Genomic DNA, 25,803 nt, shown 5'->3' on the forward strand with positions numbered 1-25,803 from the left:
CGCCCCGCCCCCCCCCCCCGGTCTCCCGCAGCGCCGGCCTTAGGCTACAACCTGGAAGTGCGGCACGTGCACAACTTCTCCTTCCCTCACGCCGGGAGGCATTTTGGGTACCGCGTTCTGCAGGTCGGAGACTGGTGAGCCGCCTCCCCAGGCCCTCCCCGCCCTGCAGAGTCAGCACAGGCGGCCGGGACCCCAGCCCCGGGTGGACCAGATGGGGAACCAGCCGGTCCCGCGGGGTCGAGCCGTCGCACGGATTTCTCGAAACAGAAGCGAGGCCATCAGATTGTAGGACGAGGACTGCCCATCCTTGAAGCTCCGCATAAGTGCCTGATGAGAGAGGAAATATCACAGCCCCTAAAAGTCTTTGCAGCGCCTCCTAGATTCCCCGCTCACCCTCTGACTAGGAGCTCCTTGAAGCAGAGATTTTGTTTCTCTTCCCCACTCCCCCACACCCACCCCGCGGCTCATCCCTAGCATCTAGCCCAGCCTAGCACACAGTAGATACGTTATAAATGGCTTTTGAACTGATGACTGATTGAATGAACTCAAAATATGACATTGTGCTCCCTCATTCTCACGACCTCGGTTTTTCTAGACTCTAAATGGGAAAAAAGTTCCTTAACTTTCTAGAATTTTGACCTATCGACTTATTTATCTGGGATTCAATAGGGAAGAGGTAGGGGCTGAGGAGCCTCCCTGCAGGGGAGTGGCTGCATTGCTTTGAGACTCCTGTGGATCTGAACCCCCGGGTGGGTGGGTAAAACCGGGACAACTCCATCTCACAGGTGAGATTTCTCATCAGGGTTGTCGTGGGAGCTCCAGGTGAGGGGAACAGCACAGGAAACCTCTACCAGTGCCAGCCAGACACTGGCCACTGTGCACCAGTCAGCCTGCATGGTGAGTGACTGGGGAGAAGCCTGGAGGAATGGTGTCCCAGGGAAATTGAGGCTGGCCCACCATACCTGGGATGCCTTGATTCCTCCAAACCAATCCCCTGGTGTCTACAGGTTCCAACTATACCTCCAAGTACTTGGGAATGACCCTGGCGACAGACTCCACAAAGGGAAGCCTTTTGGTAAGAATTTTGTAGAGTGTGACATCAAAGCCGGTGACGCTTGATGCTAAGAAAGAGAGACTGAAAAGAAGGAAGGAAAATGGAATAAAGATCCTATAGAAAATTAAAGGCATCAGAGATTCTGATTCAATCAGTGTTTATTAAGAACTGAGTATGAGCCAGCTATTTAAAAAAATTTTTTTAACATTTTTATTTATTACTGAGAGACAGAGCATGAGCAGGGGAGGGGCAGAGAGAGGGGGAGACACAGAATCTGAAGGAGGCTCCAGGCTCTGAGCTGTCAGCACAGAGCCCGATGCGGGGCTCGAACCCATGAACCACAAGATCATGACCTGAGCCGAAGTCAGATGCTTAACCGACTGAGCCACCCAGGTGACCCTGAGCCAGCTATTTTTGAGATCCAATATCCGTTTTCCTTCAAATATGAAATATCTGTGGCCACTGATATGCAAAGATGATTTTTGGGGGTATACAAACTTAATGTTTTATAGTTATATTTTTATTTAATGGTTTTTTAGGAAAAATATAAAACACATCAAATTCATGATTTCTTGGAGTGAATTGCTTGGGATGAGGCTAAAGTTTAAAAAAAGTAAATGTAAAGTAAATAAAATATCAAATAAATAATAGTAATCCTGAGACACGCACATGGCAGAAATTGCCCAATGGTGCACAAATGCCTGAAGTTTGAGTTCACTGCTTTATTTCTTTTAACCCTTAAGACATTTGGGTGAGATAAGGATCAGTATACACATTTGACACACGAGGGAGCAAAACCAAAGGGATTAAGAGACTTGGCCAAGGTCACATGGTTTTATTTTATTTTATTTTATTTTTATTAAGTTTATTTATTGGGGGAGGCAGGGAGAGAGAGAGAGAATCCCAAGCAGGCTCCACACTGTCAGCACAGAGCCGGAAAAGGGGCTCGAACTCACAAACCACAAGATCATGACCTAAGCTGAAATCAAGAGTCAGATGCTCAACCAACTGAGCCACTCAGGTGCCCCAGGGTCACTTGGTTTTAAAGAAATAGAGCCAGGATTTGAATCAAATTCCCATTTGACTGTAAGCCCACTGGTGTTTTCAGTTCATCCCAGCAGCATCTTCTGACACAAGTATATGAGAAATAGAAGGCTAGCTGAGTGAAATATTTATTCAGTATTTAATTTGAGCTTGTTAGCTGTTATTAACATGCCAGCCAATGTGCTGGGTTCTGATGGGGCCAGAGGAGTGAGATACAAAGACGACATGAGCTCTGACTTTCATGAAAATTGCAGCTTGGCAGGAAAGATAGTCATAAATGAAAGAAAAAACATTGTATATTCTGGGAATAGTGAGTGATTTGGCTTAAACACAGAATGTGTGATTAGGAATGGAAGAAGATGGACCTGCAAATGTAGGGTAGTGCTCAACTGTAAACAATATGCATGCCGAACTCAGGAGTTTAGACTCTGTCCAATAGGCAGTGAGCATCCATAGCTTTACTAGTAGGAAGGGTGAGGTGGCTATAAATAACCTGGAGGCTGAAGGATGCCTCAGTTGGCTTAGTTGGTTCAGCATCCGACTTCGGTTCAGGTCATGATCTCGTGATTTGTGAGTTTGAGCCCTGAGTCAGGCTCTGCACTGACAACTCCAAGCCTGCTCGGATTCTCTGTCTCCCTCTATCTCTATCTGCCCCTCCCCTGCTCTCTCTGTCTCTCTCTTGAAAATAAATAAACACTTATTAAAAAGAAAGAGGGGCACCTGGGTGGCTCAGTCAGTTAAGTGTCCTGCTTCGGCTCAGGTCATGACCCCACAGTTTGTCAGTTCGAGCCCCGTGTCAGGCTCTGTGCTGACAGCTAGCTCAGAGCCTGGAGCCTGCTTCAGATTCTGGATCTCCTTCTCTCTCTGACCCTCCCCTGCTCGCACTGTCTCTGTCTCTCAAAAATAAATAAAAACCATAAAAAAATTTTTTTTAAAAGAAAGAAAGAAAGAAGGAAACCTGGAGGCAGAACTACCTTGCCTTGTAACCAGTTGGATGTAGGAAGTAAGGTTAGGAGACGATGACTCTGAAAGTTCTTGTTCTTGGCTGATGATGCTCAAAAGATACACAGAAAAAGGAAGCCCTAACCTTTCTTTTTTTTTTTTAACCTTTGCTTCCATCAGGCCTGTGACCCTGGGCTGTCTCGGACCTGTGACCAGAATGTCTATCTAAGTGGCTTGTGTTACCTTTTCCCCCAGAATCTGAGGGGTCCTGTGCTGCACAGGCACCCTGGCTATCAGGGTAAGGAGCCGGGAATCCATTGGGTAAAAATCTCTCCCAAGTGGCTGCTCATACGAGGGACCAGCATGGGCAGGCCTACCCATGGAGACATTTCACCAAGTCTCTTTGTGTCTGGCCTCTGTAGAGTGTATAAAGGGCAACGTAGACTTGGTATTTCTGTTTGATGGTTCAATGAGCCTGCAGGACGATGAATTTCAGAAAATTCTGGACTTCATGAAGGATGTGATGAGGAAACTCAGCAACTCTTCCTACCAGGTAAATATACTCATTCGCTTTTTTGTTTGCAGTCAACACATGCCTGCTTGAGCTAGCCTAAGGCACAAAAGAAAAATTTAGTATGAGGTGTCTCCAGAACCAAATGCCACCGTTATAACTGGACCTCTGGAAGAGTCAAGAACCAGGAAGTAAAAAGCTTTTAGGATTTTCGTTAGTTCTCCTTTTCTGTTTCTTTTTGGCTTTTGCTTCCCTCTTCTTTCTTGCAGACTAGCTCCCTCAGCTTCTTTGGATCACATGGGCCTGTGGAAGGCTCCCAAGTTTGAATGCAAAGGTTTCAGGATTTTTTTTGTCCTGTCAACCAGCCCCTCCCTCTGCAAATTCCAAATTCCTGGAGACTGGATTCTGACTGGCCAGCCTCAGTCAAGTGGCCCTCTGTGGCCCAACCGGCTATAGCTGGTTTAGGAGGGTCATTGAGCATAAATATGGTTACTAGGAACCAGCCTCACTGGTGAGGCAGGCTGACCCAGAGGATAGGAGTCCAGCAGACAGCGCTACATAAGGGAGCAGAGATTTATTTAATTTTATTTCTGTGTTTGAGTATATAGTACCTCATTTGCAAAAGAATGCTCTGAAGCAGGAATGTGGAGTTGGGTTCCTGAGGTCTCAGATAAGAAATAAACAGGAGGACACTCGGCAATCAAAAAGCGTGAAATCTTGCCATTTGCAACTACATGGTTGGAACTAGAAGGTGTTCCGCTAAGTGAAATTAATCAGAGAAAGACAAACATCATATGGCTTCACTCATATGAGGACTTTAAGATATAAAAACAGATGAACATAAGGGAAGGGGAGCAAAAATAATATAAAAACAGAGAGGGAGACAAAGCGTAAGAGACTCTTGAACATAGAGAACAAACAGAGGGTTACTGGAGGGGTTGTGGGAGGGAGGAGGGGCTAAATGGGTGAGGAACATTGAGGAATCTACTCCTGAAATCATTGTTGCACTATATGCTAACTAACTTGGATGTAAATTTAAATAAATAAATAAGTAAATACATGAAGTAGATTGGAGCAGACAAGTGGGAAGAGATATGTAATGAATGACATTTATCGCTTCCTTCTTTTTCTAGTTTGCTGCAGTTCAGTTTTCCACAGAATTCAAAACAGAATTTGATTTCTTGGATTACGTGAGGGTGAAGAACCCCGATGTCCTGCTGAGCAAAGTACAACACATGCGGCTGTTGACCAATACCTTTCATGCCATCAATTATGTCACGTGAGTCCCCTGGTGCAGGAGAGAGCACACTCATCATTGGCTTCTTCAGGTCGCAGGGTGTAGGAACTCAACAGGTGGGCTCAGCAAGGGGCGAGTTATCGTAAGAATTCAAGTGGAACTATTTTAGTACAGTTTCTTTTCATTGTAAGTAACAGAAGTCTACTTTATACTAACGAAATCCCCCAGGGCGCTTCTTGGGAGGATGCATAGATAGCTTATGAACCTTTGGGACAGGGAGTATTGTTAAACTTCATGAGTGACTAGAATCAAAACTTGATTCTGAAAGTGATTGCTAATACAGCAGCCACGGTAGAGTCCCATCGTGGATGGCGATCAGCTTCCGAAGTCCGCGTGTGAACAAAAATCGCTGGTAGTCAAAATTGTCCTTGAAGAATTCCTTGAATTGCTCTAAAATTCAACATATTCAAGTCTACCTTGGACACTAGCATATCCTGATTTCCTAAATCTACTACAGAAGCTTTTTCCCCCAGAGTTGGACCAGATGGCTTTAGTTATTGTTGTTGTTGTTTGCGGTGCAAAAAAGGTGGTTTTCTTAAAGCACAGGGACTGAAAGAGCTGCCAGGTGGCTTTGTTTAAATTGAGGCCTAGGTGGGGGCACCTGAGTGGCTCATTTGGTTAAGCGTCCGACTTCGGCTCAGGTCATCTTGTAGTTCGTGGGTTCGAGCCCCACGTCAGGCTCTGTGTTGACACCTCAGAGCCTGGAGCCTGCTTCCAATTCTGTGTCTTCCTCTCTCTCTGCCCCTCTCCAACTTGTGCTCTGTCTCTCCCTGTCTCTCAAGAAATAAATAAACATAAAACATAAAAAAATAAAAATCAATAAGTTGAGGCCTAGATGAACGTAGTTGGAGTGTGTTGAAGGGCCATATTATATATTTTATTTTATTTTATTGTTAAGGATAATAAACAAGACATTTACTTTTCATACTCACCTGAGGGAAAGGAGAAAAGTCAGTTTTCTTTTCCAGACCACCCAGTGATAGTCTTTCTGAAGGAGTCACCATTCATCCCATAGAACTGGATAGATTGCCTGGTCTGAGGGCTTTGTACTTTTAATTCATGAAGAGAACTTTCTTTGACGACAGGGAGCAAAAGGTGAGTCTTTGTGGGCACCTTTGCTGGTGCACAGCCAGACTCCCTCTTTGAGTGAAACTTTTCCTACACCGGCCACACAGATAGGGTGTCTCCACTGTGTGTGTGTTTTGCTGTGTCGGATACACTTCCCCCTGATGTGGAAACTCTTCTTGCACTGTGTACAGCATAGGGTTTCAGGCCAGTGTGAACTCTGATGTGAATGGTGTGAACTCTGATGCGAATAATTCAGCTTCCTTTCGGGCTGAAAGCTTTTCTACGCTAACAACTATAGGGCTTTTCACTGCTACGAGCCCTTTGAACAGCAAAGTTACTTTGATTCCTGAGGCTTTCTCTGACAAATAGCACACTCCTAGGGTTTCAGTCCAGTGTGGAGTCTTTCATGAACGGCTCCAGCCTACCTTCTTCCTGTAGAATCTTCCTGTAGTGTCTTTGACTCTGGGAATTCTTTGTTCCAGCTTCTCTTTTACGAAAGGGTCTAGAAATCCCTTTCAGAATCCTGCGGCCTCAGAGTAGACAAATTTGTGTTGGGCTCCTGTTCTCACGTGCACTGAAAAATGCTACACTTTGGGCATATCTTCCATGGCAGTCCAGCAGGAGCTGTGGGAAATCCAAACATGTCCACGCCTGCTGTATGACCTTCATCACCACCTCTTCGAATGATTCTTCCGTGGGTTGTTCCTGAATACCGCAGTGGTGCATGCCCACAGACAGGCAAAGGCTAGCCCGGAGCCAATGGCCACACCAACACAAGCAGACCAAACTACAACTCCCAGGAGCCCATTTGTTTGTTTGTTTTATTCATCCATTCTTTCTTTCATTTATTCACTTATTTTTTACATAGGCTCCATGCCCATTGTGAGGCTTGAACTAGCAACCCTGAGAATTCAATTGAGAGTTGCATGCTGTACCAACTGAGCCAGCCAGGCTCCCCACCCCCATGTTGTGTATTTTAAAAATTCCTATCTTGGGGCACCTGGGTGGCTCAGTCAGTTAAACGTCCCCTTTTGGCTCAGGTCATGATCTTGCAGATCGTGAGTTCATGCCCCACGTCGGGCTCTGTGCTGACAGTTCAGAGCCTGGAGCCTGCTTCCGATTCTGTGTCTCCCTTTTTCTCTGCCCCTACCCGCCCTTGCGCTCTGTCTCTCAAAAGTGAAGAAACATTTAAAAAAATATTTAAGACCTATATTTATTTATTTATTTTGAGAGAAAGATACAGCAAGAATGGGGGAGAGGACAGAGAGAGAGGGAGAGAGAATCCCAAACACGCTCCGCACTGCCAGCACAAAGCCCCACATAGGGCTCAAACCCATGAAACTGTGAGATCATGACCTGAGCCAAAACCAAGAGGCCGATGCTTAACCGACTGAGCTCAAAATACCCATCTTTAAACATTAAAGTGGCCATGGAAACTGAAAATGTGGAAGCGATTTGGGGAATAAGAGAATTATATCTTCCATCTCATGCTTCCCTTGGGCACACACTCAAACTGAGTGAAAGAGAGGCATGGGCCTCCTGTGCTATACTTGTTTTTCACATTTTCATTCCTTTTTGGGCACGTCTAGTTGAATTTGCATAAGTTAAACGTGCGTGTGATGCATGTCCTTAAGACTCTACAGATGTGTTTCCACCTCTTTTCTTCTGGGGCTCACTTGACCTGTCCTGTCCGCCTCATTCTTCCCTATCGATAGACAACTTTGGCGGGTACATGGCTAGCCATGTCCATGGAAAAAATGGCAGCCTCAGTTCCTCAGTTCGGATGAACTTCCGGGAGAGAAAATCTGATTGGCTGAGCCTGGGTTTGGTGTCCACACGTCCATCCAGCTCTACTTTATGGCATAAAGTCACATAGATGTGGATTCGGGGGTCCCACCTCTGTGGGAAGGGGGAAGTTTCTTAGAGAAAGAGGTCATGATGGGCTGGGAAGATACCCCAAAAAGTGTCAACTGTGGAACCAAAAAAGAACAGTCTTAGAAATGTATTTTATAAATACTTCTTGACTACCTGACTCTGTACTAGGCAGTATTCAAGGTCAGGAGTTGGCTTAATTTTTCTGAAAGGGGTTAGATAGTATATTTTAGGCTTTTTGGCCACATATAGTATCTCTTGCATATCCTTCTATGTGTTTGTAACTCTTTAAATATATATATATATATATATATATATATATATTTTTTTTTTTTTTTAGTGAATGAACCATACAGAAACAAGCTATGGGCTGGCTTTGGCCATGTTTGGCCATGTTTGCCATGTTCTAGGTTCTGGGAATATAGCAGTGAATGAAACCTAAATCTCTACCCTCTTGAGGTTCAACATTGTATTAGGGGAGAGAAATGCAACAGACAGGATAAACAAGTCAACTAGATAATACAGTAGAAGATGTAAGTTTTATAAAGAAAAATAAGGCAATATTCAGTAAGAAGATGAGGGAAGGTTCCCTGTGATCAAAGACTCATTGAAGGTGAGGAAGCAGTCATGCGGATACCTGGGGGAAGGTCTCCAGGCAGAGGGAACAGCGAAGGCCCTGAGATGAGAACATGCCTGGGAGGTGCCAAGAACAACCAGGACACCAGTGTGACTGGAGAGAAGTATGTAGGGGTGAAAGTAGTAGGAGGTGAGGTCAGAGAGAACCTGGGAATCCAAGCACTTAGGGACTTGGAGACCAAGAGCAAGGACTTTGGCTTTTCCTCTAAGTGAGATGCGAGGTCCATTGGAGGTTTTGAGCAGAGGAGTGATTATCTGATATATGTGTTTAAAAGGATCCCTCGGGCCACAAGGCTGATATTAATCTGTGGAGGGGGTAGGGAGGGGAGCAGGGAGGCCAGGTAGGAGGCCCCTGAAAAATCCAGATGAGAAGTGATGGTGGGTTAAACCAGGGCAGAAATCCATGAACGGGAGCCATGAGAGACCATGTCTGTGTGGACGGAGTTTGGGGAAACAGTTTGCATCCAAGATAGAACAGGGGCCTCAGCCCTGCCTGTCAGAGCCCCTCCATTCTAAAACTTCCAGGGGGCTTCCCTGCCCTCCTCTCTGCGTCTCTCCACCTGCCACCGCAGCCACTCCGTGTGACTTTGAGCTTCCGCTCGAAAAGCAGGTCATAAGTCAGGGGTTGTAGACCTGCTGGCTACTCTTGGATTAATTGTCCATCTCTGTTGGCTGTGGGGAGGGGAGGAAAGGATCAGATGGTGCAAATAGGGCTGTTGTCGCAACAGAAGCCATGAGCACCCTGTCTTGCTTCAGAAGGCAGCTGAGGACAGGTGGGACTTCGGAGCCTGTGCCTGTCCGATATTCCATACTCCGTCTTCCTTTTATGTCACGTGCACTGAGCACCTACTCTGTCAGGATCCAATGATACAACAGCAAATCAGATGTGGTCATTCCTTGAGGAACTCGTGGTTTGGGGAAGACTGCCATGGAAACAAGTCACTTCAGTCCCCTGGGACACCTGCTGTAGCAGAGATCTATAGGCGGCCTGGTAATGGCCAGGGGTGGGGGTGCTAGATTAACTTGCTCTGCAAAAGTGACTTCCTGGTTTGCTCCAGCCGTGGAGCCCATTTTCCGCACTGAAATCTCACCTGGATCCCCAGCATGTCTAACTGGTGAAACAGTAGTTGCCATGTGGCTGAACTGGAAAGTAGGAAGCCCAGATATCTCCTCAGAAAGCCTCCTTGTCACTGCCCATGGGCTCTGGGACAGCCTCCTTGGCTCCCAGAATTCCACTGAAGACAACAGGTTCATGGGGAGAGATGTGGCAGCAAGGGTGACCTAGGCCATTCAGAAGAGACCTTTGAAGCCTGGGGAAAGGGCTTTTGCATAATCAGCAGGGCAGTGACTTGATGAGGTGGGTGCGTGGTGTGGAGGGGGGTGGAGATCCCGTCATGATCTGGAGGAGTCTTTTACATTTCTCGCCTTCCTGGACACAGGAAAGAGGTGTTCCGGCAAGACCGGGGGGCCCGGCCAGATGCCACCAAAGTGCTTATCATCATCACTGACGGGGAAGCCACTGACCAAGAAGACAACCTTGAGTCAGCCAAAGACATTGTCCGCTACATCATTGGGGTATGGGCCCCGGCCCCTGACTCGTCCCATCTTTCCTCTCCTATTCCTGAGCCCCGCTCCCCTTTCTCTTTGGGGCCAGGGCTTCGTGAATATATTAGAAAGTTGGTCTGCGGTTCTGGGATGCCAGCTCTCCACTCTTCACTCCCTCACAGATTGGAAAGCATTTTCAAACCCGGGAAAGTCAGGAAACGCTGCACAAATTTGCCTCAAAACCCGCAAAGGAGTTTGTAAAGATTCTGGACACGTTTGAGAAGCTTAAAGATCTGTTCACTGAGCTGCAAAAGAAGATCTATGTCATTGAGGGTGAGTGGCAGACCCGGGGAGAGGGAGTCTGGGAAGGTGTTTACAGAATCACTTCCGGGACCCCAGACTAGAGACATCAGACAGTGAGTCACGGTAACGAGCACTTACGGGGTATCCGACATTGTGTCAAGAGCTCTCCCGGAAAAGGACCTCAGGCGGAAATTTAGGAGAGGGTGCTTTAGGACCAGTCTCTGTTTCCCTCTAAAATGCCATCTTCTTTGGAAAGCTCAGCTTGGTCTGGGGTGGAGCCAGAACTGACCTCTGTCTTGAGGGCTCTGGAAGGACTATGATTCTGCCCCCTCCCCCACTTCCAGCTCCCTCATTTTTCCTTATCTTCAAATTACTTAAGATGGGCAAGTGGGCAGCGGCTGAGTGCAGGGAGCCCACGGGCCCCCTTGGCCCAGAATAAGGAAAGGTTTTGACTCTAGCCTCAAGATGGAAGACTTGCTTTGGAAAGGTAAATCCCCAGGAATCTAGTCTGCTGAAAGGTGCGCGGTTCTTTCTGGCAAGGCCCCTTTGCTAGGACACAGGCTTGGTGTTCCGGTCAGTTGAAGAAGCAATCTATATATATATATATGGGACTCAAGAACCCACTCTGTCAGGGTACCTGGGTGGCTCAGTTGGGTAAGTGTCTGACTCTGGATTTTGACTCAGGTCGTGATCTCACGGTTTGTAAGTTCGAGCCCCTCATCAGGCAAGCTCTGCCCTAACAGTGTGGAGCCTCTTTTGGATTCTCCCTCTTCCTCTCTCTACCCCTCCCTACTCTCTCTCTCTAAATAAATAAATAAGTAAACTTAAAAAGTAATCCACTCTGCCTGTGCTGTGTGGCCTCAGCCAGCTCAGTGTCTCTCTCTGAGGCTTGTTCTCTGCTGAATGGGGATAATGCCAATCTCGGAGCCTGGAAGGTTTAACGGTCGTATTAGTTTCCCAGGGCTGCTGTAACAGATGCCAAAACCTGAATGGCTTAAAGCAACAGAAATTTACCATCTTGCAGTACTGGAGGCCGGAAGTCAGAAATCAAGGGTTCTGCAGGAGGTGTGTTCTTTCCCACAGTTCTAGGAGAGAGTGCTGCCTTGCCTCTCCTGACTTCCGGTGTTCCCCCACAGTCCCTGACATCCCTTGGCTTGTAGCTGCATCACTCCGGCCGCCTGGCCGGCTTCTCCCTGGGTGTCTCTCTTCACATCATCTTCTCTCTGTGTGCATCTATCTCTCTGTGTCCAAGTTTCCTTTTTTTATAAGGACACCAGTCATATTGGATGGAGGCCCACCCCGGTGACCTCACTTTAGTTTGGTTTCATTGCAAAGACCCTATTTCCAAAGAAGGGCACATTCTGAAGTACCAGGGGTTAAGACGTGAAAATATCTTTTTTTACAGAATACAGTTGAGGCCCTAACCACTGCTCAGCAAAGTGCTTGGTACCTTGTAGGCCGGGTATGAATTGCAGCTCTGCTCCTCTATCCTGAACTGCCCTTCCTCATGCTCCAGATCTTATTTTATTATTTTTTTCTGTATTATTTTATTTATTTATTTATCCCAAATCTGTTTACTGGGATAGTTCCCCACTCACGCTGACCCCGGGGGGCTTTTAGTCCTGCCTCCATCTGAAGCAGCATCCTTCCATGAGCCTTGCTTGTCCTCCTGCAGCTGGCACAGTACGTGGCTGAACATGGCGGTGATTTTGTAGCATCCATGACGTAGGAGCTGGGGCTCTGCACCAGGGGCTCCTCCTTGTGCTTCCTCCCCTCCTCTGCCCAGGGACGGGGCCAGGAAGTCCTTCATGAGAAGCATGTTCTCGTGGGCAGGTCGTCACCGTCACTGCAAGAAAGGCTCCTGATCGTATTTCAGATGTCACTGCCTCTGACAAGCTCTGGCTGAACTCCAGGTTGGGTGCCGAGTAACAGGACCTGTCCTGGCCCCCGAGACTTGCGTTGTGTTAAATCATCTCCTCTGTGGCTGCCTCCCACGCTCCACCGTGAGGTCTGTCATGGCAGGCTAGGTGCTCTGGCACCAAATATTTAGTTGCTTTGAATATTTATTAAGAGTGAATGAACAAGTCTTCACAGTAATCGCTGTGTTTCTTGAGAGCTTCCAGGTCACAGGCAATTTTTCTGTATCACTTAATTCATTGCTTTCGGGAGCCTTGCAAGGCTGGCTGCTTTTCATCTTATTAATTCATGCTGGCACCAACTGGGTACCAGGTGCCCTGAATAAGGCCCTCAGGGATGGCATTAACGTGGAGCTTATATTCAGGTTGGACAAAGAAAGAAAACAAACAGGATAATTAGAGATTATGATAAATGCTATAAAGAAAATGAATAAGCTGGATGGAAAGATTTATGGAGGGGAAGTGGAGGAAGCCGCTTTTAGATAGGCTTGTCAAGGAAGACCTTTCTAGATGTCTTTTTTTTTTTTTAGTGGAGGTTAAATTCACTCTGAGATGACATTTGAGCTGAGACACGAAAGATGAGAATCAAACAGCCTCGTGAGGAATGTGGGCAAAGAGCCTTATCGTCAGAGGAGCGCAGGGGCCTGGAGGTGGGGGATGGGCGGGCACGCTGGAGAAAAAGTTCCCGGTGATAGCAGTGTGGTGAGCATATGAGAGAAGGTTGGAGAAATAGGCAGGGGCCTTCCAGTTCCTCATATGCACCTTGGGTTTTAATCTAAAGAGTGATGACTGGGGCGCCTGCGGGGCTCAGTCGGTTAGGCTTCTGACTTGATTTCGGCTCAGGTCATGATCTCATGGTTTGTGGGTTTGAGACCTGCGTCGGGCTCCGTGTTGATAGTGCAGAGCCTGCTTGGGATTCTCTGTCTCTCTGCCCCTCTCCTGCTTGCATTCTCTCTCCAAATAAATAAACTTAAAAAAAAAAATAGGGGCGCTAGCATGGCTCAGTCGGTTAAGGGTTTGACTTCGGCTCAGGTCATGATCTCACCATTCATGAGTTCAAGCCCCACATCGGGGTCTGTGCTGACAGCTCAGAGCCTGGAGCCCACTTTGGATTCTGTGTCTCCCTCTCTCTTTGCCCTCCCCCAACTCGCACTCTGTTCTGTCTCTCAAAAATAAATAAACATTAAAAAACGTTTTAAATAAAAAATAAAGAGCAATGGCAAGTAATGAAGGACTTTTTAAAGAAAGGGAAATGTGTGATCTGATACACATTTTTATTTTTTATTTTTATTTTATTTTATTATTTTTTTTAAATATTTATTTTTGAGAAGAGAGAGACAGAGCATGAGCATGGGAGGGGCAGAGAAAGAGGGAGACACAGAATCCAAAGCAGGCTCCAGGCTCTGAGCTGTCAGCACAGAGCCCAACGCGGGGCTCGAACTCACAAGCTGTGAGATCATGACCTGAGCTGAAGTCAGACGCTCAATCAACTGAGCCAGCCAGGCGCCCCAACTGATACACATTTTATAAAAAAAATTACTCCAGGGGTGTCTGGGTGGCTTAATCAGTTAAACCTCTGACTCTTGGTTTCAACTCGGATCATGATCTCACAGTTTGTGAGTTTGAGCCTCACATCGGGCTCCAGAGCCTGCTTGGGATTCTCTCTCTTTCTCTCTCTGGCCCTCCCCTGCTTGTTCTCTCTCTCTCAAAATAAATAAATAAATAAATAAACTTTTAAAAAACTAAAAAAAAGATGACTCCAGCTTGCTCTGTGGAAAATAGACAAGAGGAAGAAGGAAGTCAGAGACCAAGTGAGTAAGCCGCTGCAGTAGCCAGGCCGGGGGGAGGGGGCTTGGACCCGTGTGGCGACAGTACTGACTATTCAGAGAAGGGGGCAGATGCACGGAAGGTAGAACCTTCCTGACTTGGTGATGTTTTGGGTGAAGAACAGGGAGAAGGGACGAACCCGTCTGGTCCGCCGGGTGGGGTGGGGGCTCCAGCCCTTGCGTGGGGAAGCCCGACCAGGAACAGAACTCCAGAGCTACATCTTGGCTGTGCCGAGTCCGGGGCTCGGGCACTTTGACCTGAGCCTTAGCCTAAGTCACTGCCCAGGGCCACCGTAGTGTGGGCTCTTTCTTCCGTGTCCGAAGGTCGGTCCCATGCTTCTTCATCAGTCCTTTCTCCGGTGTCACTCTCTCTGCTGCTCCTTGGGGTGTCCATTCATTCCCTTTATCTTGTCCCCCAGGCACAAGCAAACAGGACCTGACATCCTTCGACATGGAGCTGTCCTCCAGTGGGATCAGCGCTGACCTCAGCCAGGTGGGTGGCGGGCCTGATGCAGGTGGGGGAGGGGGGCTGGCGGGCAGTATGGGAATGTGGCTGAGCCCCCTCCTCTCCTTCCCTGGGCAGGGTCACAGTGTTGTGGGGGCAGTCGGAGCCAAGGACTGGGCTGGGGGCTTTCTAGACCTGGATGCCAACCTGCAGGATGATACATTTGTTGGGAATGAACCACTGACACCAGAAGCAAGAGCAGGATATTTAGGTGAGTACTTTTCTGCCGGGTTCTTTTGATCTTAGGGGCCAGACTCAGTCAGACCAACTTTCAAAATAATAATGAAAGCAATTAAGCAACCAGCATGAACAAACTCAGAGTTTAAGTATAGCTGTAACATCCTTAATTTTCCCCCTAATAACCCCTTTGTTATGTAGTAATCATGTTTTTATTTTCTGTGTTTTATGATGCTTGGACATCTTTTTTAAAATTTTTTGTTTTATTTATTTTTGAGAGAGAGAGACAGTGTGAGCAGGGGAGGGTCAAAGAGAGAGGGAGACACAGAATCGGAAGACAGGCTCCAGGCTCTGAGCTAGCTGTCAGCACAGAGCCCGACGTGGGACTCAAACCCACGAACCATGAGATCATGACCTGAGCTGAAGTCAGACACTTAACCGACTGAGCCACCCAGGTGCTCCGGGACACCTTTTTTTAATATTTATCTTTGAGAGAGAGAGAGAGCACACGTGTGAAAGCGGGAGGGGGAGAGAGACACACAGAATCCAAACCAAGATCCAGGCTCTGAGCTGTCAGCACAGAGCCCGACGCAGGGCTCGAACTCAGAAACCATGAGATCATGACCTGAGCCAGTCGAATGCTTAACCGACTGAGCCACCCAGGCGTCCCTGATGCCTGGACATCTTGAGGCCTTGCAAATCCTGGAGAGACTCCCTGCTCCCGGGGCTGGCCAGTCCCTACAGAGAGTCAATAAGCGGCCTGTTAGGCCTTCCACATGGCAACCAGCCAGCCCTGAGCCCGTTCCCAACCACCTCCTTACCTTAACTTCCACACACCAAACCAGTATTGCCCTTGACCTAAATCTCTAATCAGCTAAGAACCAGCCCTGTAGACCAGAGCGGGCCAACACTGGTCAAACAGCCCCAGCCTAAAGTTGTCAAGCTGGCCAACGCTACCTCACTCATTCCTTCCTACAAAACCACAGTAAGGGCTCTGGGCCATACTCTCCTCTCTCCTTCTGCCTCCTCCCTAACCCTGGTGCTCCTGCCAGGTGGCCCTGCATGGCCTGCTGGGCCCGTGCCTCCTGCTAGGGAGACCCGAGCATAATAAACTTCTTTCAATGGTGGCGACCTCTCTGGGTCACCTTTCCGTCTTACCCATAAATGAAATCCCGGGTACCTCTTTTTTTAATGTTTTAATGTTTTATTTATTTTTGATACAGAGAGAGGCAGAGCCTGAGAGGGGGAGGGGCAGAGAGAAAGGGAAACACAGAATTGGAAGCAGGCTCCAGGCTCTGAGCTGTCAGCATGGAGCCCGGTACCTTTTATAGCAACCTGCCTCATTAGGAGGGGGACCAGCAGGTCCTCCTTGAGGCTTCCGCCTCTTGAATTGTCCAGAAATTGATTCAGTCTCAAGAGTTATTCAGATGCCAAGCACTGAGCAGACACGCCCGGTCAGTCCACAGTTGCCGTTGCTACTCTCTGCCGCGTGGTGTCACTGTTGTGACCTTGTCCTGCACGGTTCTGCTGAGGCTTGCCCACCCAAGGGGATGCCGGTCTCAGGCTAGAGAGGGGCCTCACCCTTGTGGGCAGAGGTCATAGTTCTCCTAGTTCCCGCTCACAGAGTCACCCTGTGTCAAGACACAAACTGGCTCCAGAGCCCCTGGATAGGACTGCTTCCAGGATCTCCCTTCTCATAGATCTAGAACTCCTGCCTCATCCAAGACCCCTGTATAATGGGTGGGCCACTCCTCTATTAAACTCGTGGAACACAGAGACTTTATTACATCATTTCCTTGGAAAAGTTAGTGCCAATCATCTACCCTTCTTTTTTTTTTAATATGATTTAATGTTTATTTTATTTTTGAGAGAGAGTCAGACAGAATGAGAGCAGGGGAGAGGCAGAGAAAGAGGGAGACACAGAATCCGAAGCAGGCTCCAGGATCTGAGCTGTCAGCACAGAGCCTGATGCGGAGCTCAAACCCACAAACCGTGATATCAGGACCTGAGCCAAAGTTGGACGCTTAACCTACTGAGCCACCCAGGCGCCCCTTTCATCTACCCTTCTAAGGGAGTTTGCCCTCTGTGGTTTTTTCTTTTCTCTTTTCGACATTCTTTACTGAGTAAGTATTATGTGCCAGGCTCTGTTTTTTTCTTTTCTTTTTTTATTTGAGAGAGAGAGAGCAGGTGTGGGGGGACAGGAGGAGAGGGAGAGAAAGAGAATCTTAAGCAGGCTCCATGCTCAGTGTAGCACCTGATGGAGGGCTCGATCCCACAACCCTGGGATCATGACCTGAGCCAAAATCAAGAGCTGGATGCTTGGGGCACCTGGGTGGCTCAGTTGGTTAAGCATCTGACTACGGCTCGGGTCATGATCTCATCATTCATGAGTTCAAGCCCCACGTTGGACCCTGTGCTAATAGCTCAAAGCCTGGAGCCTCTTTGGATTCTGTGTCTCCCTCTCTCTCAGCCCCTTCCCTGCTGGCACTCTGTCTCTATCTCTCTCTCTCAAAAATAAATAAACATTAAAAAAAAAGTTGCTCAACCAAAAGAACCACCTGCATCAGGGGCATTAGGCCTCAGTGCCAGGCACTGTTCTAAGTGCATGGGATGTATTGACATATTTTATCTTACTTTATCTCATTTTATTCTTACAGCAACCCTGCAAGTATTTTTATTACCTCTATTTTATAGATGAAGGAACTGAGCCCAGGAGAGTTTAAGTAACTTGCCCAAGGTTACAGAACTAGTAGGTGTAGCCCAGGTGATGGAGCCCCAAGTCTGTGTTAGTAACCACCGCACTTACACTATGGCTTCTACCCTGGGGCTTCAAAGTGCTTTTGTGTCCCCCGGTACACGGCAAGCCAGCGACGGCGTTGCTCACTGAAGAAGAAATAACCCAAAGTTTAATCTTTAATCTCTAATTAGGCACCTGTCCCGCTAGACACATACACACACACACTGCGCATGTGTGTGTGTGTGTGTGTGTGTGTGTGTGTGTGTGTGTGTGTGGAGAGAGAGAAAGGGAGGGGAGAGAAGAATGTGATTATATATGTATATATATTTTGTATGTACATATAGATATATGATTATATGTATAACTTTGTGCCAACTATACTTCAAAATGGAGAAAAGGAAAAAAAAAAGAATACTTTCAATTCCTGCTAAAAAATAAAAATAAAAAATAAATATAATCTTGGGTGCCTGTGATGCTCCTATCTTCAGATCTTCGTTTAGATATCACTAGCATAGTGCTAGGCATTTTATATCCGTGGTCTTCTTTAATCCTCAAAACCACCCTATGAGGTTGGTACCACCCCATTATTTAGATGAGAAAACTGAGCCTCGGTGGCAAGGCGTAACTGACTCAGGCTCACACAGCTAGGATGTATCAGCACAAGAAATAATAACCTCGTCTCTCCGATTTCAAAGGACAAGTTCTTAAGGCCCGTGCTTCAGAAATGTACATGAATAAACGGGAATGTGGTTCAGCCTCTTTGCCCTTAGGTCACTCATTTGCAACTACTCTACACAGAGAAGGTGAAACTGGGTCAGTTAGTCGTCTCGAATCACAGCATTCCTACTGGGTGGGTCTTGGCTTGAGCCCAATCCCTGGCCCAGTTTCCTGAAACATTTCCTTAGAACATTCCAGCAACGGGCAATGGGTGAAGAACCTTGCCACACACACTAGCAGTGAAGTAGGGAGATAGCCTGGAGTGTTAACTTTAAACAGAATTTTTTCAAGTTTCCTGCTGTATTTTTAATGTTCAGGCAGATTTTGCATTCTTCTTACTAATCTAATTTTTTTATTTTTAAGAAGCGTAGGAGTGCCTGGGTGGCTCTGTGGGTTAAGCGTCTGACTCTTGATCTCGGTGCAGGTCATGAGCCCACAGTTCCTGAGATGGAGCCCCCTGACCGGCCCTGCACTGGTTGGGATTCTCTGTCTCTCTCCCTCTCCCTCTGCCCCTCCTCTGCTTGTGATCTCTCTCTCTCAACACAAAACAAGACAAAAACACAAAGGAAAAAAAACACACAAGTCAAACGTGTAGTCTCCCTTACCAAGGTTCAAGTCAGGAGCCTCAGGAAGATGCGCAATGGTTACTCTGTCCTACGTGTCTGCTTTCTCCTTGTGTGCTGTCCACAGTTTGACTAATGTGGCCTTAGACCAAGATGGCGGGTTTGTGCCGCTAGAAGCATATGGCTGCTTTTCTCAGGAGAAGGTCGTTGGCTGTTTCAACATATCTTTGCTACTAACCCAGTTTTCCAGAGCCTTACCTTCTTGCAGCAGCCATTGTGTTTCTAATTTCAAACACCACACCCCTCCCATGTTCTCATTCTCTCTCTCCCCCCCATGGCCCCCCCTCAGGTTACACTGTGACCTGGCTGCCCTCCAGAACCTTCACATCCACATCGCTGCTGGCGGCTGGAGCCCCCCGATACCAGCATGTGGGCCGGGTGCTGCTGTTCCAGGAGCCAAGGGGCAGAGGACCCTGGAGTCAGGTCCAGAAAATAGATGGGGTCCAGGTGAGCGTGGCCCTAGGGGATCAGGGACTCGTGGCACTGGTTAGGCTCCCTGCGGTCTGCTAGCAGGCCCTGTGCCAAGCACTGTTACGTTCAGTCCTCACAAAGCTGAGGTAAGCTTTATCATCTCCACTTTCCGGTTAAGAAACTGAACTTCAGAGGCACCTAGGTGACTCAGTCGGTTAAGCGTCCGACTTTGGCTCAGGTCATGATTTCACAGTTCATGGGTTCGAGTCCCGCATTGGGCTCTGTGCTGCTAGCTCAGAGCCTGGAGCCTGTCTTCAGATTCTGTGTCTCCCTCTCTCTCTGACCCTCCCCTGCTCACACTGTCTCTCTTTTCCTCTCAAAAATAAATAAAAACATTAAAAAATTAAAAACAAATGAAACTCAACTTCAGAGAGCCCCCCTTGTCCTAATTCATACGGGTGCTTGGGGGGTGAGGGGAGTCCAGAACGTCAACCTTCATTTGAGGGGTTGGAGTAAGACGGACATGGTGCAGCTGAGGGAGGGAGGTGCCCAGCGCACAGGTGACTCCTCCGCCACCTTCATCTCCCTGCAGATTGGCTCGTATTTCGGTGGTGAGCTGTGTGGCGTCGACCTGGATCAAGATGGGGAGACAGAGCTGCTGCTGATTGGAGCCCCCCTGTTCTATGGGGGGCAGAGGGGAGGCAGGGTGTTCGTCTACCGGAGAAAACAGGTGAGGACCAGGGCACTGACCCAAGGGGTAGGAGAAACAGATCCCCCAGAAGACCCAGGTTCCAGCTATTCTGAAAGGCTTTCTCCGTCTGATGATGATGAGTCAGATCATTAGAACAACTCACAAACAATGGCTGATACTCAGTGGGGGGTGGGCCGTGTGCCAGGCTCAGTGCCAACCCTTCTATTTACACGAGACCTCATTTGGTCCTCCAAGTCACCTTCTGAGTAGCTCAGAGCCTTCTTTCATAAATGGAGCATTGTGGCTCAGCAAGGCGGGGTCACTTTCCAAAGCCCCAGGGTCACACAGACCCGCAAGGGGCGGAGCTGGGACCTGAGCCCTAGCGATTCTGTGAGGGACCACGTCTGACCTTTCTTCAGCGTTCTTCCTGCAAAGGCTTGCTGAGTGACTGAGTGACTGTCGCTATGCTCCTTCCCAGCTGGGGTTCCAAGTGGTCTCAGAACTGCAGGGGGATCCTGGCTACCCGCTTGGGCAATTTGGAGCTGCCATCGCGGCCCTGATGGACATCAACGGGGATGAGCTGGCGGACGTGGCCGTGGGGGCCCCTCTGGAGGGGCAGGGAGCTGTATACATCTTCAACGGGCAGCATGGTGGGCTGAGCCCCCAGCCGAGCCAGGTGAGAGGCGCCCTGCCTGCCCATCAGAACCCCTCCCCGGGCTCCCAGGAGCCTCCAGGCCCAGACCCCACTCCGCAGCCTGACTCTTCCCACCCTCCGGCCTATCCTCTCCCTAGCTTAGCGTGAATTTTTCTCTTGGTCTCAGAGGATAGAAGGGACCCAGGTGTTCTCAGGAATTCGATGGTTTGGACGCTCCATTCATGGGGTGAGAGACCTCGGAGGAGATGGCCTGACAGATGTGGCTGTGGGAGCAGAAGGGCAGGTGATTGTGCTCAGGTAAGAGGAGACTGCTAATCATCTCTGCCCGCGCCCTGTGAACAGTTACTACGTAGTAGGACGCATTTGGTCTTCCTCCAAGCCTGTCACATATGTCCCTTCCTATGCAGCCTTCGTGTCTCACTCCAGTTTAAACACTTACAATCCAGAACGGCAGAGTGGCTCAGTCAGTTAAGTGTCTGACTTCAGCTCAGGTCATGATCTTGCGGTCTAGGAGTTTGAGCCCCGCATCGGGTTCTGTGCTGACAGCTCAGAGCTTGGAGCCAGCTTCAGATTCTGTGTCTCTCTGTGCTCCTCCCCCATTCATGCTCTGTCTCTCTTCCCAAAATAAATAAAAACATTAAAAAAAAAACCTCTTTAAAAAAATAGTTACAATTCAGTGACAGACTGGGATTTGAACCCAGGCCTATCTGACATTAAAGACCCTGCAATGGCTTGAGAACCTGGTCACCTGGATTCAGGTCAAAGTTCTGCCATTTACTTCTTGGATGATTGTACCCCAGTCACTTAGCTCCTCAGGACCTTAGTTTCCTCATCTTCGAACTGGTGAAGACATTTCCTGCCCTGACCATATCTTAGAGTTACTGGAGGCATCATGTGACATCATATAGTGAATAGACATTTACTGAACACTTGTTGTGGAGGGTGGGGAGATCGCAAGCGGGGGAGGGGCAGAGGGGGGGACAGAGAAGGGGCAGAGAGAGAGGGACAGAGGATCCGAAGTGGGCTCTGTGCTGACAGGCTGACAACAATGAGCTCGATGTGGGGGCCCAAACTGCAAGATCATGAGCTGAGCTGAAGTCGGACGCTCAACTGACTGAGCCCTCTAGGCGCCCCAGCACCTGCTGTGTCTTAATACCAAGCATTGGGTATACAGACTGATAGGTGCAGAAATATATAATACAAAGTTAAACACACAAGTGGGTGATTGCAAATTGTGGGAAGCGCATGGGGGAAGTGAAGAGCATTCTGTGAGACAGAACGGTAGGGGAGACCCACTAGATTGGACGGCCAAGAAAGGCCTCTCTGAGAAGGTGATATTTTTTAAAATTATTTTTTCTGTTTTTTATTTATTTTTGAAAGACAGAGAGAGACAGCATGAGCAGGGGAGGGTCAGAGAGAGAGGGAGACACAGAATCTGAAACAGGCTCCAGGCTCTGAGCTAGCTGTCAGCACAGAGCCTGACGCGGGGCTCGAGCCCACGAACTGTGAGATCATGACCTGAGCCGAAGCCAGACGCTTAGCCGACTGAGCCACCCAGGCGCCCCGAAGAGGTGATATTTGAGCGGGGTCTTGAAAGATGAGAAGGAGCCAGGGTTGCAGAAATCTGGGATAAGAGCTTTCTAGGTAGAAAGCGCAGGATGCGCCGAGGCTGTAAGGCAGGCAAAAGTTTGACTTGGCTGGAACATCAGCCAAGGGAGAGAGAGGGAGGAATTAAGAGTGGAGAGGCACGGGGCTCCTGGGTGGCTCAGTCAGTTGGGCGTCCGGCTTCGGCTCAGGTCATGATCACACGTTCATGGGTTCGAGCCCCGAGTCGGGCTCTGTGCTGACAGCTCAGAGCCTGGAGCCTGCTTCAGATTCTGTGTCTCCCTCTCTCTCTGCCCCTCCCCGCTCATGCTCTGCCTCTCTCTGTCTCAAAAATAAATAAAACAGTAAAAAATAAATAAATAAATAAAATAAAAAAAAAAAAGAGTGGAGAGGCAGCCAGTGTGGCACCGATCGGAACAAATTTGGATTTTATTCTGAATATTGTGTGGCATCAGTGAAGAGTTATCAGCGTGGAAGTGGCTCATTATAATTTCTCTTTCTAAAAGCCCACTCTTCTCTATGGAAAATGGATCAGAAGGCTGCTAGAAGAAACTGGAAAGCCCTAGTGAATTATGGTTATTATTACCATTTCAAGGAGACAGGGACCTTGAGGTCTGCTTTCAGGAAGGAGGGTCCTCTGGACCCTGGTAGATGGAGCCCCAGGTCTGACTGGGGATTGCAGCTGAGGCCGAGGGAGAGAGCTGGTTGTTTCCGCCCCGCAGCTCCCGGCCTGTAGTGGATGTCCTCACTCTGATGTCCGTCTCCCCGGCTGAGATCCCAGTGCATGAAGTGGAATGCTCCTATTCAACCAGTATCAGGAAGAAAGAAGGAGTTAACATCACAGTCTGTTTCCAGATCAAGCCTATTACCCAGCGATTTCAAGGTCAGTGCCCTTCTCCTGCTCCCCAGAGCAGCCGCCTGCCCAAATGCAGGCTCATGGCCCCAGGGTCTGCCAGCATCCAACTCCTGCCTTTTCACCCCGCCCAGGGCACCTGGTTTCCACCCTCACGTACACTCTGCAGCTGGATGGCCATCGGACCAGAAGCCGGGGGCTGTTCACAGGTGGTAGACGTGAACTCAGCGGGGACGTGGAGGTCACCCAAGACAAGTCCTGCGTCAAGTTCTGGTTCCACTTCCCGGTAAGGGAGCCGTAGGGGCTGCTCTGGGAAGTGAGGGGGCGGCACAGCTAACCACAGTGGCAGGAGGCATCGGGTGCCAAGTTCAGCTCGGTCGCGTCCAGCTGGGGTCACGAGTCTCTGGGATCTCTCTATACCATCCTTCCCTCTACTGGTTCACAGTGGCCATAACACTGTTAACATATTTTCTCTAGTCCTTAATCTATATATGTCGGTGTTTTCAACCTAATTACCATTGTAAAATACTTCCCATTTATCTCCCTTTTCCACCCATCATAGATCAAGGCTATTACCCAGCTTTTCATAATTATTTTAATAGCTGTAGAATATTCAGCAGGATGTGGTGCGTTTTTATTTGCCAGGTACACATGGTCATTCATTACTAACATCCATTGCAGAAAAAGGTTTATTTTTTAAATATTAGTTTAAACAACTGCTGTAGCCCCCAAATTCCGTTTGTCTCTAACAGTCCTGTGTAAAGTAGAGATGATGGTAAATTCTTCCAATCTTTTAAATATTTCATAAGAGACTGAGTATGAGATTGGTGTATAAGATTTTGAGATCTGTTTTACATTTTTTTGTTATGGGAAGTTTCAAATCTATAAAAGCAGGAAAAAAAAATAGCCTAACAAACCCCCCAAATACCCATCGCCTGGTGTCAACAATTCGAGCTCACTGTTTAGCTGGTTCGTATCTCCACTCAGTTCTCCTCTGCGCCCTTGCACCGCCCTTGCAAAAGATTCGGAAAGTTTCAGCATAAATCTGAGAAGAGGCCATGTGTCATGATAGAAGGCTTTAGGCTTGGGAATTGGACGGACTTGGGCTCGCTTCCTAGTGCTAGTCCTTAGGAAGCTTGAGTCATCTTTTTCGACGCCATTCTCCTCATCTCTAATGTGGGAGTAATAATGCCTACCTCCTTGGGGCTGGTAGGAATTCAAGTGAAGATGATTTTAATGCCTACAAAAGTGCCACTGTGAGGGACCAGTAATAACATAAAAGGCCAACCCCCTGCCACTGTGAGGGACCAGTAATAACATAAAAGGCCAACCCCCAACTCTGTTCTCAAGGAACTAGGATACTCTAGTTATTCTAGAATAGTCTTTCCTTGTGCCAACTTCGATAATGGCTGCCTAGAGCGGCCTGACACCGATTCAGCGGGTTTGGCCAGGACTCAGTGGAAAAGGGAGGTGGTTGATTAGCGATGTCTGCAATGGGAATTGGGGCTGAGGGTGACAACTCGGGCTGAGACATGGCCTCAGATATTAGAAACACCAGACACTATCATCATTTGTAAAGGATGGACAAGGTGAGCATTTAACTAGCAGGTTAAACTCACACCGCGGGTGGTGTTCTCATCGCCCTCAGGTGTGCATTCAAGACCTCATCTCTCCCATCAACGTCTCCCTAAATTTCTCTCTCTTGGAAGAAGAAGGGACACCGAGGAACCAAAGGGTGGTAAGAAGAGATCATCTGGGGAATTGATAGGAAACAGGGGAGAGTGGAATTTCAGTTTAGCAAGACTATATTATAAAGGCGTCTTTGGTCTTAAGTAAGAGAAACCAAATACAGCTTATTTCGGCAGGAAGGGAACATATGGGAGCTTGTATTTGGCAAAGCAAGACTGAGAGGAAGGGGAGCTCTTGAGGGGAAGGAATAACGGATGGCCTCTTCAGGGCACGGCCCCTTCGGCGAGTCTGCTCCAGGTCCCTGCCAAGCATCAGCTTCGGACCTCACCAGGCTCCTGGCACTGGCTCAAGGTGTAAACCCCAGGGAGGACACGCGCCCAGCTGAGCCTTATTCATGGGAGGACAGGGCACCCTAACCCGCCTTCCCACCCGTGCATATTCAGTTGAGAGCAGGTAGTTCCCTCAGCGCCAAACTGGAGGAAGAGGAAAACAGTATCTACTCTTGTCTGCTGGACCACAGACTCCCCACCCAGGGCCAAAGCCAGATTTCCTCTCCTCGAATCCTTGACACTCAATGGGTGGTTTAGCTTCTGTCTGAAGGTGGCAGGGTCTGGTGGAAAGAGCCTGGGCCTGCCACCCTGAAGATGTGTGCGGGAGGCCCGCTCCGGCTGGTCCAGGGCTCCCTGAAGGGGTAGCAGCAGACGGGAAAAAGAGAGATTCACACAGTTTCTTTCTTTCTTGGCATCATCTTCCTGGCATCATCTTCTTCTATCTCCTCTCTCCTCCTATCTCACCAGGTTTTGGGCCTTTATTTATAGACTTACGACATCAAAAAGTGGAATTTTTACAATAATTCTCAGTGATAAGATGCTTTGAAAAGGGTGCAGAAACAGGTTTTAAGAGGCATTTCTTCAGAACTATTCTAATTACAATGAGGTAACTTACACATCACAGGAAAACAGGATATTCTCAGTGAAAAGCAGATAACATACACATTTGTTTGAACCGGTAGTAAATCTTACAACTAAGAGGATAGCAGGATGTTTTCAGTGAGAAGCAGATAGCAAACACATTTTATAACAATGATGCTAAAATTCAGGCAGAAACAGGGCTAGGAGGCATTCTA

General features: G+C 48.2%; 1 protein-coding gene across 2 annotated transcripts in view; it reads left to right on the top strand.

Moving 5' to 3' along the window:
* The window catches only part of ITGAL (integrin subunit alpha L), a 59,570-nt gene that overhangs the window by 12,607 nt on the left and 21,160 nt on the right, over positions 1-25,803 (top strand). For both annotated transcript variants that reach the window (XM_029948168.1, XM_029948169.1), the window contains exons 3-19: positions 32-134; positions 803-897; positions 1,008-1,075; positions 3,221-3,338; positions 3,463-3,593; positions 4,685-4,830; positions 9,864-9,999; positions 10,152-10,302; positions 14,434-14,507; positions 14,598-14,730; positions 19,063-19,220; positions 19,777-19,914; positions 20,354-20,551; positions 20,697-20,827; positions 22,858-23,018; positions 23,123-23,274; positions 24,637-24,726. In XM_029948168.1, coding sequence (XP_029804028.1) covers positions 32-134; positions 803-897; positions 1,008-1,075; positions 3,221-3,338; positions 3,463-3,593; positions 4,685-4,830; positions 9,864-9,999; positions 10,152-10,302; positions 14,434-14,507; positions 14,598-14,730; positions 19,063-19,220; positions 19,777-19,914; positions 20,354-20,551; positions 20,697-20,827; positions 22,858-23,018; positions 23,123-23,274; positions 24,637-24,726 — 2,183 coding nt within the window. The remainder of the gene's footprint in view (positions 1-31; positions 135-802; positions 898-1,007; positions 1,076-3,220; positions 3,339-3,462; positions 3,594-4,684; positions 4,831-9,863; positions 10,000-10,151; positions 10,303-14,433; positions 14,508-14,597; positions 14,731-19,062; positions 19,221-19,776; positions 19,915-20,353; positions 20,552-20,696; positions 20,828-22,857; positions 23,019-23,122; positions 23,275-24,636; positions 24,727-25,803) is intronic.

The sequence above is a fragment of the Suricata suricatta genome, chromosome 8 (assembly GCF_006229205.1).
Source record: "Suricata suricatta isolate VVHF042 chromosome 8, meerkat_22Aug2017_6uvM2_HiC, whole genome shotgun sequence".
NCBI classification, from domain to species: domain Eukaryota; kingdom Metazoa; phylum Chordata; class Mammalia; order Carnivora; family Herpestidae; genus Suricata; species Suricata suricatta.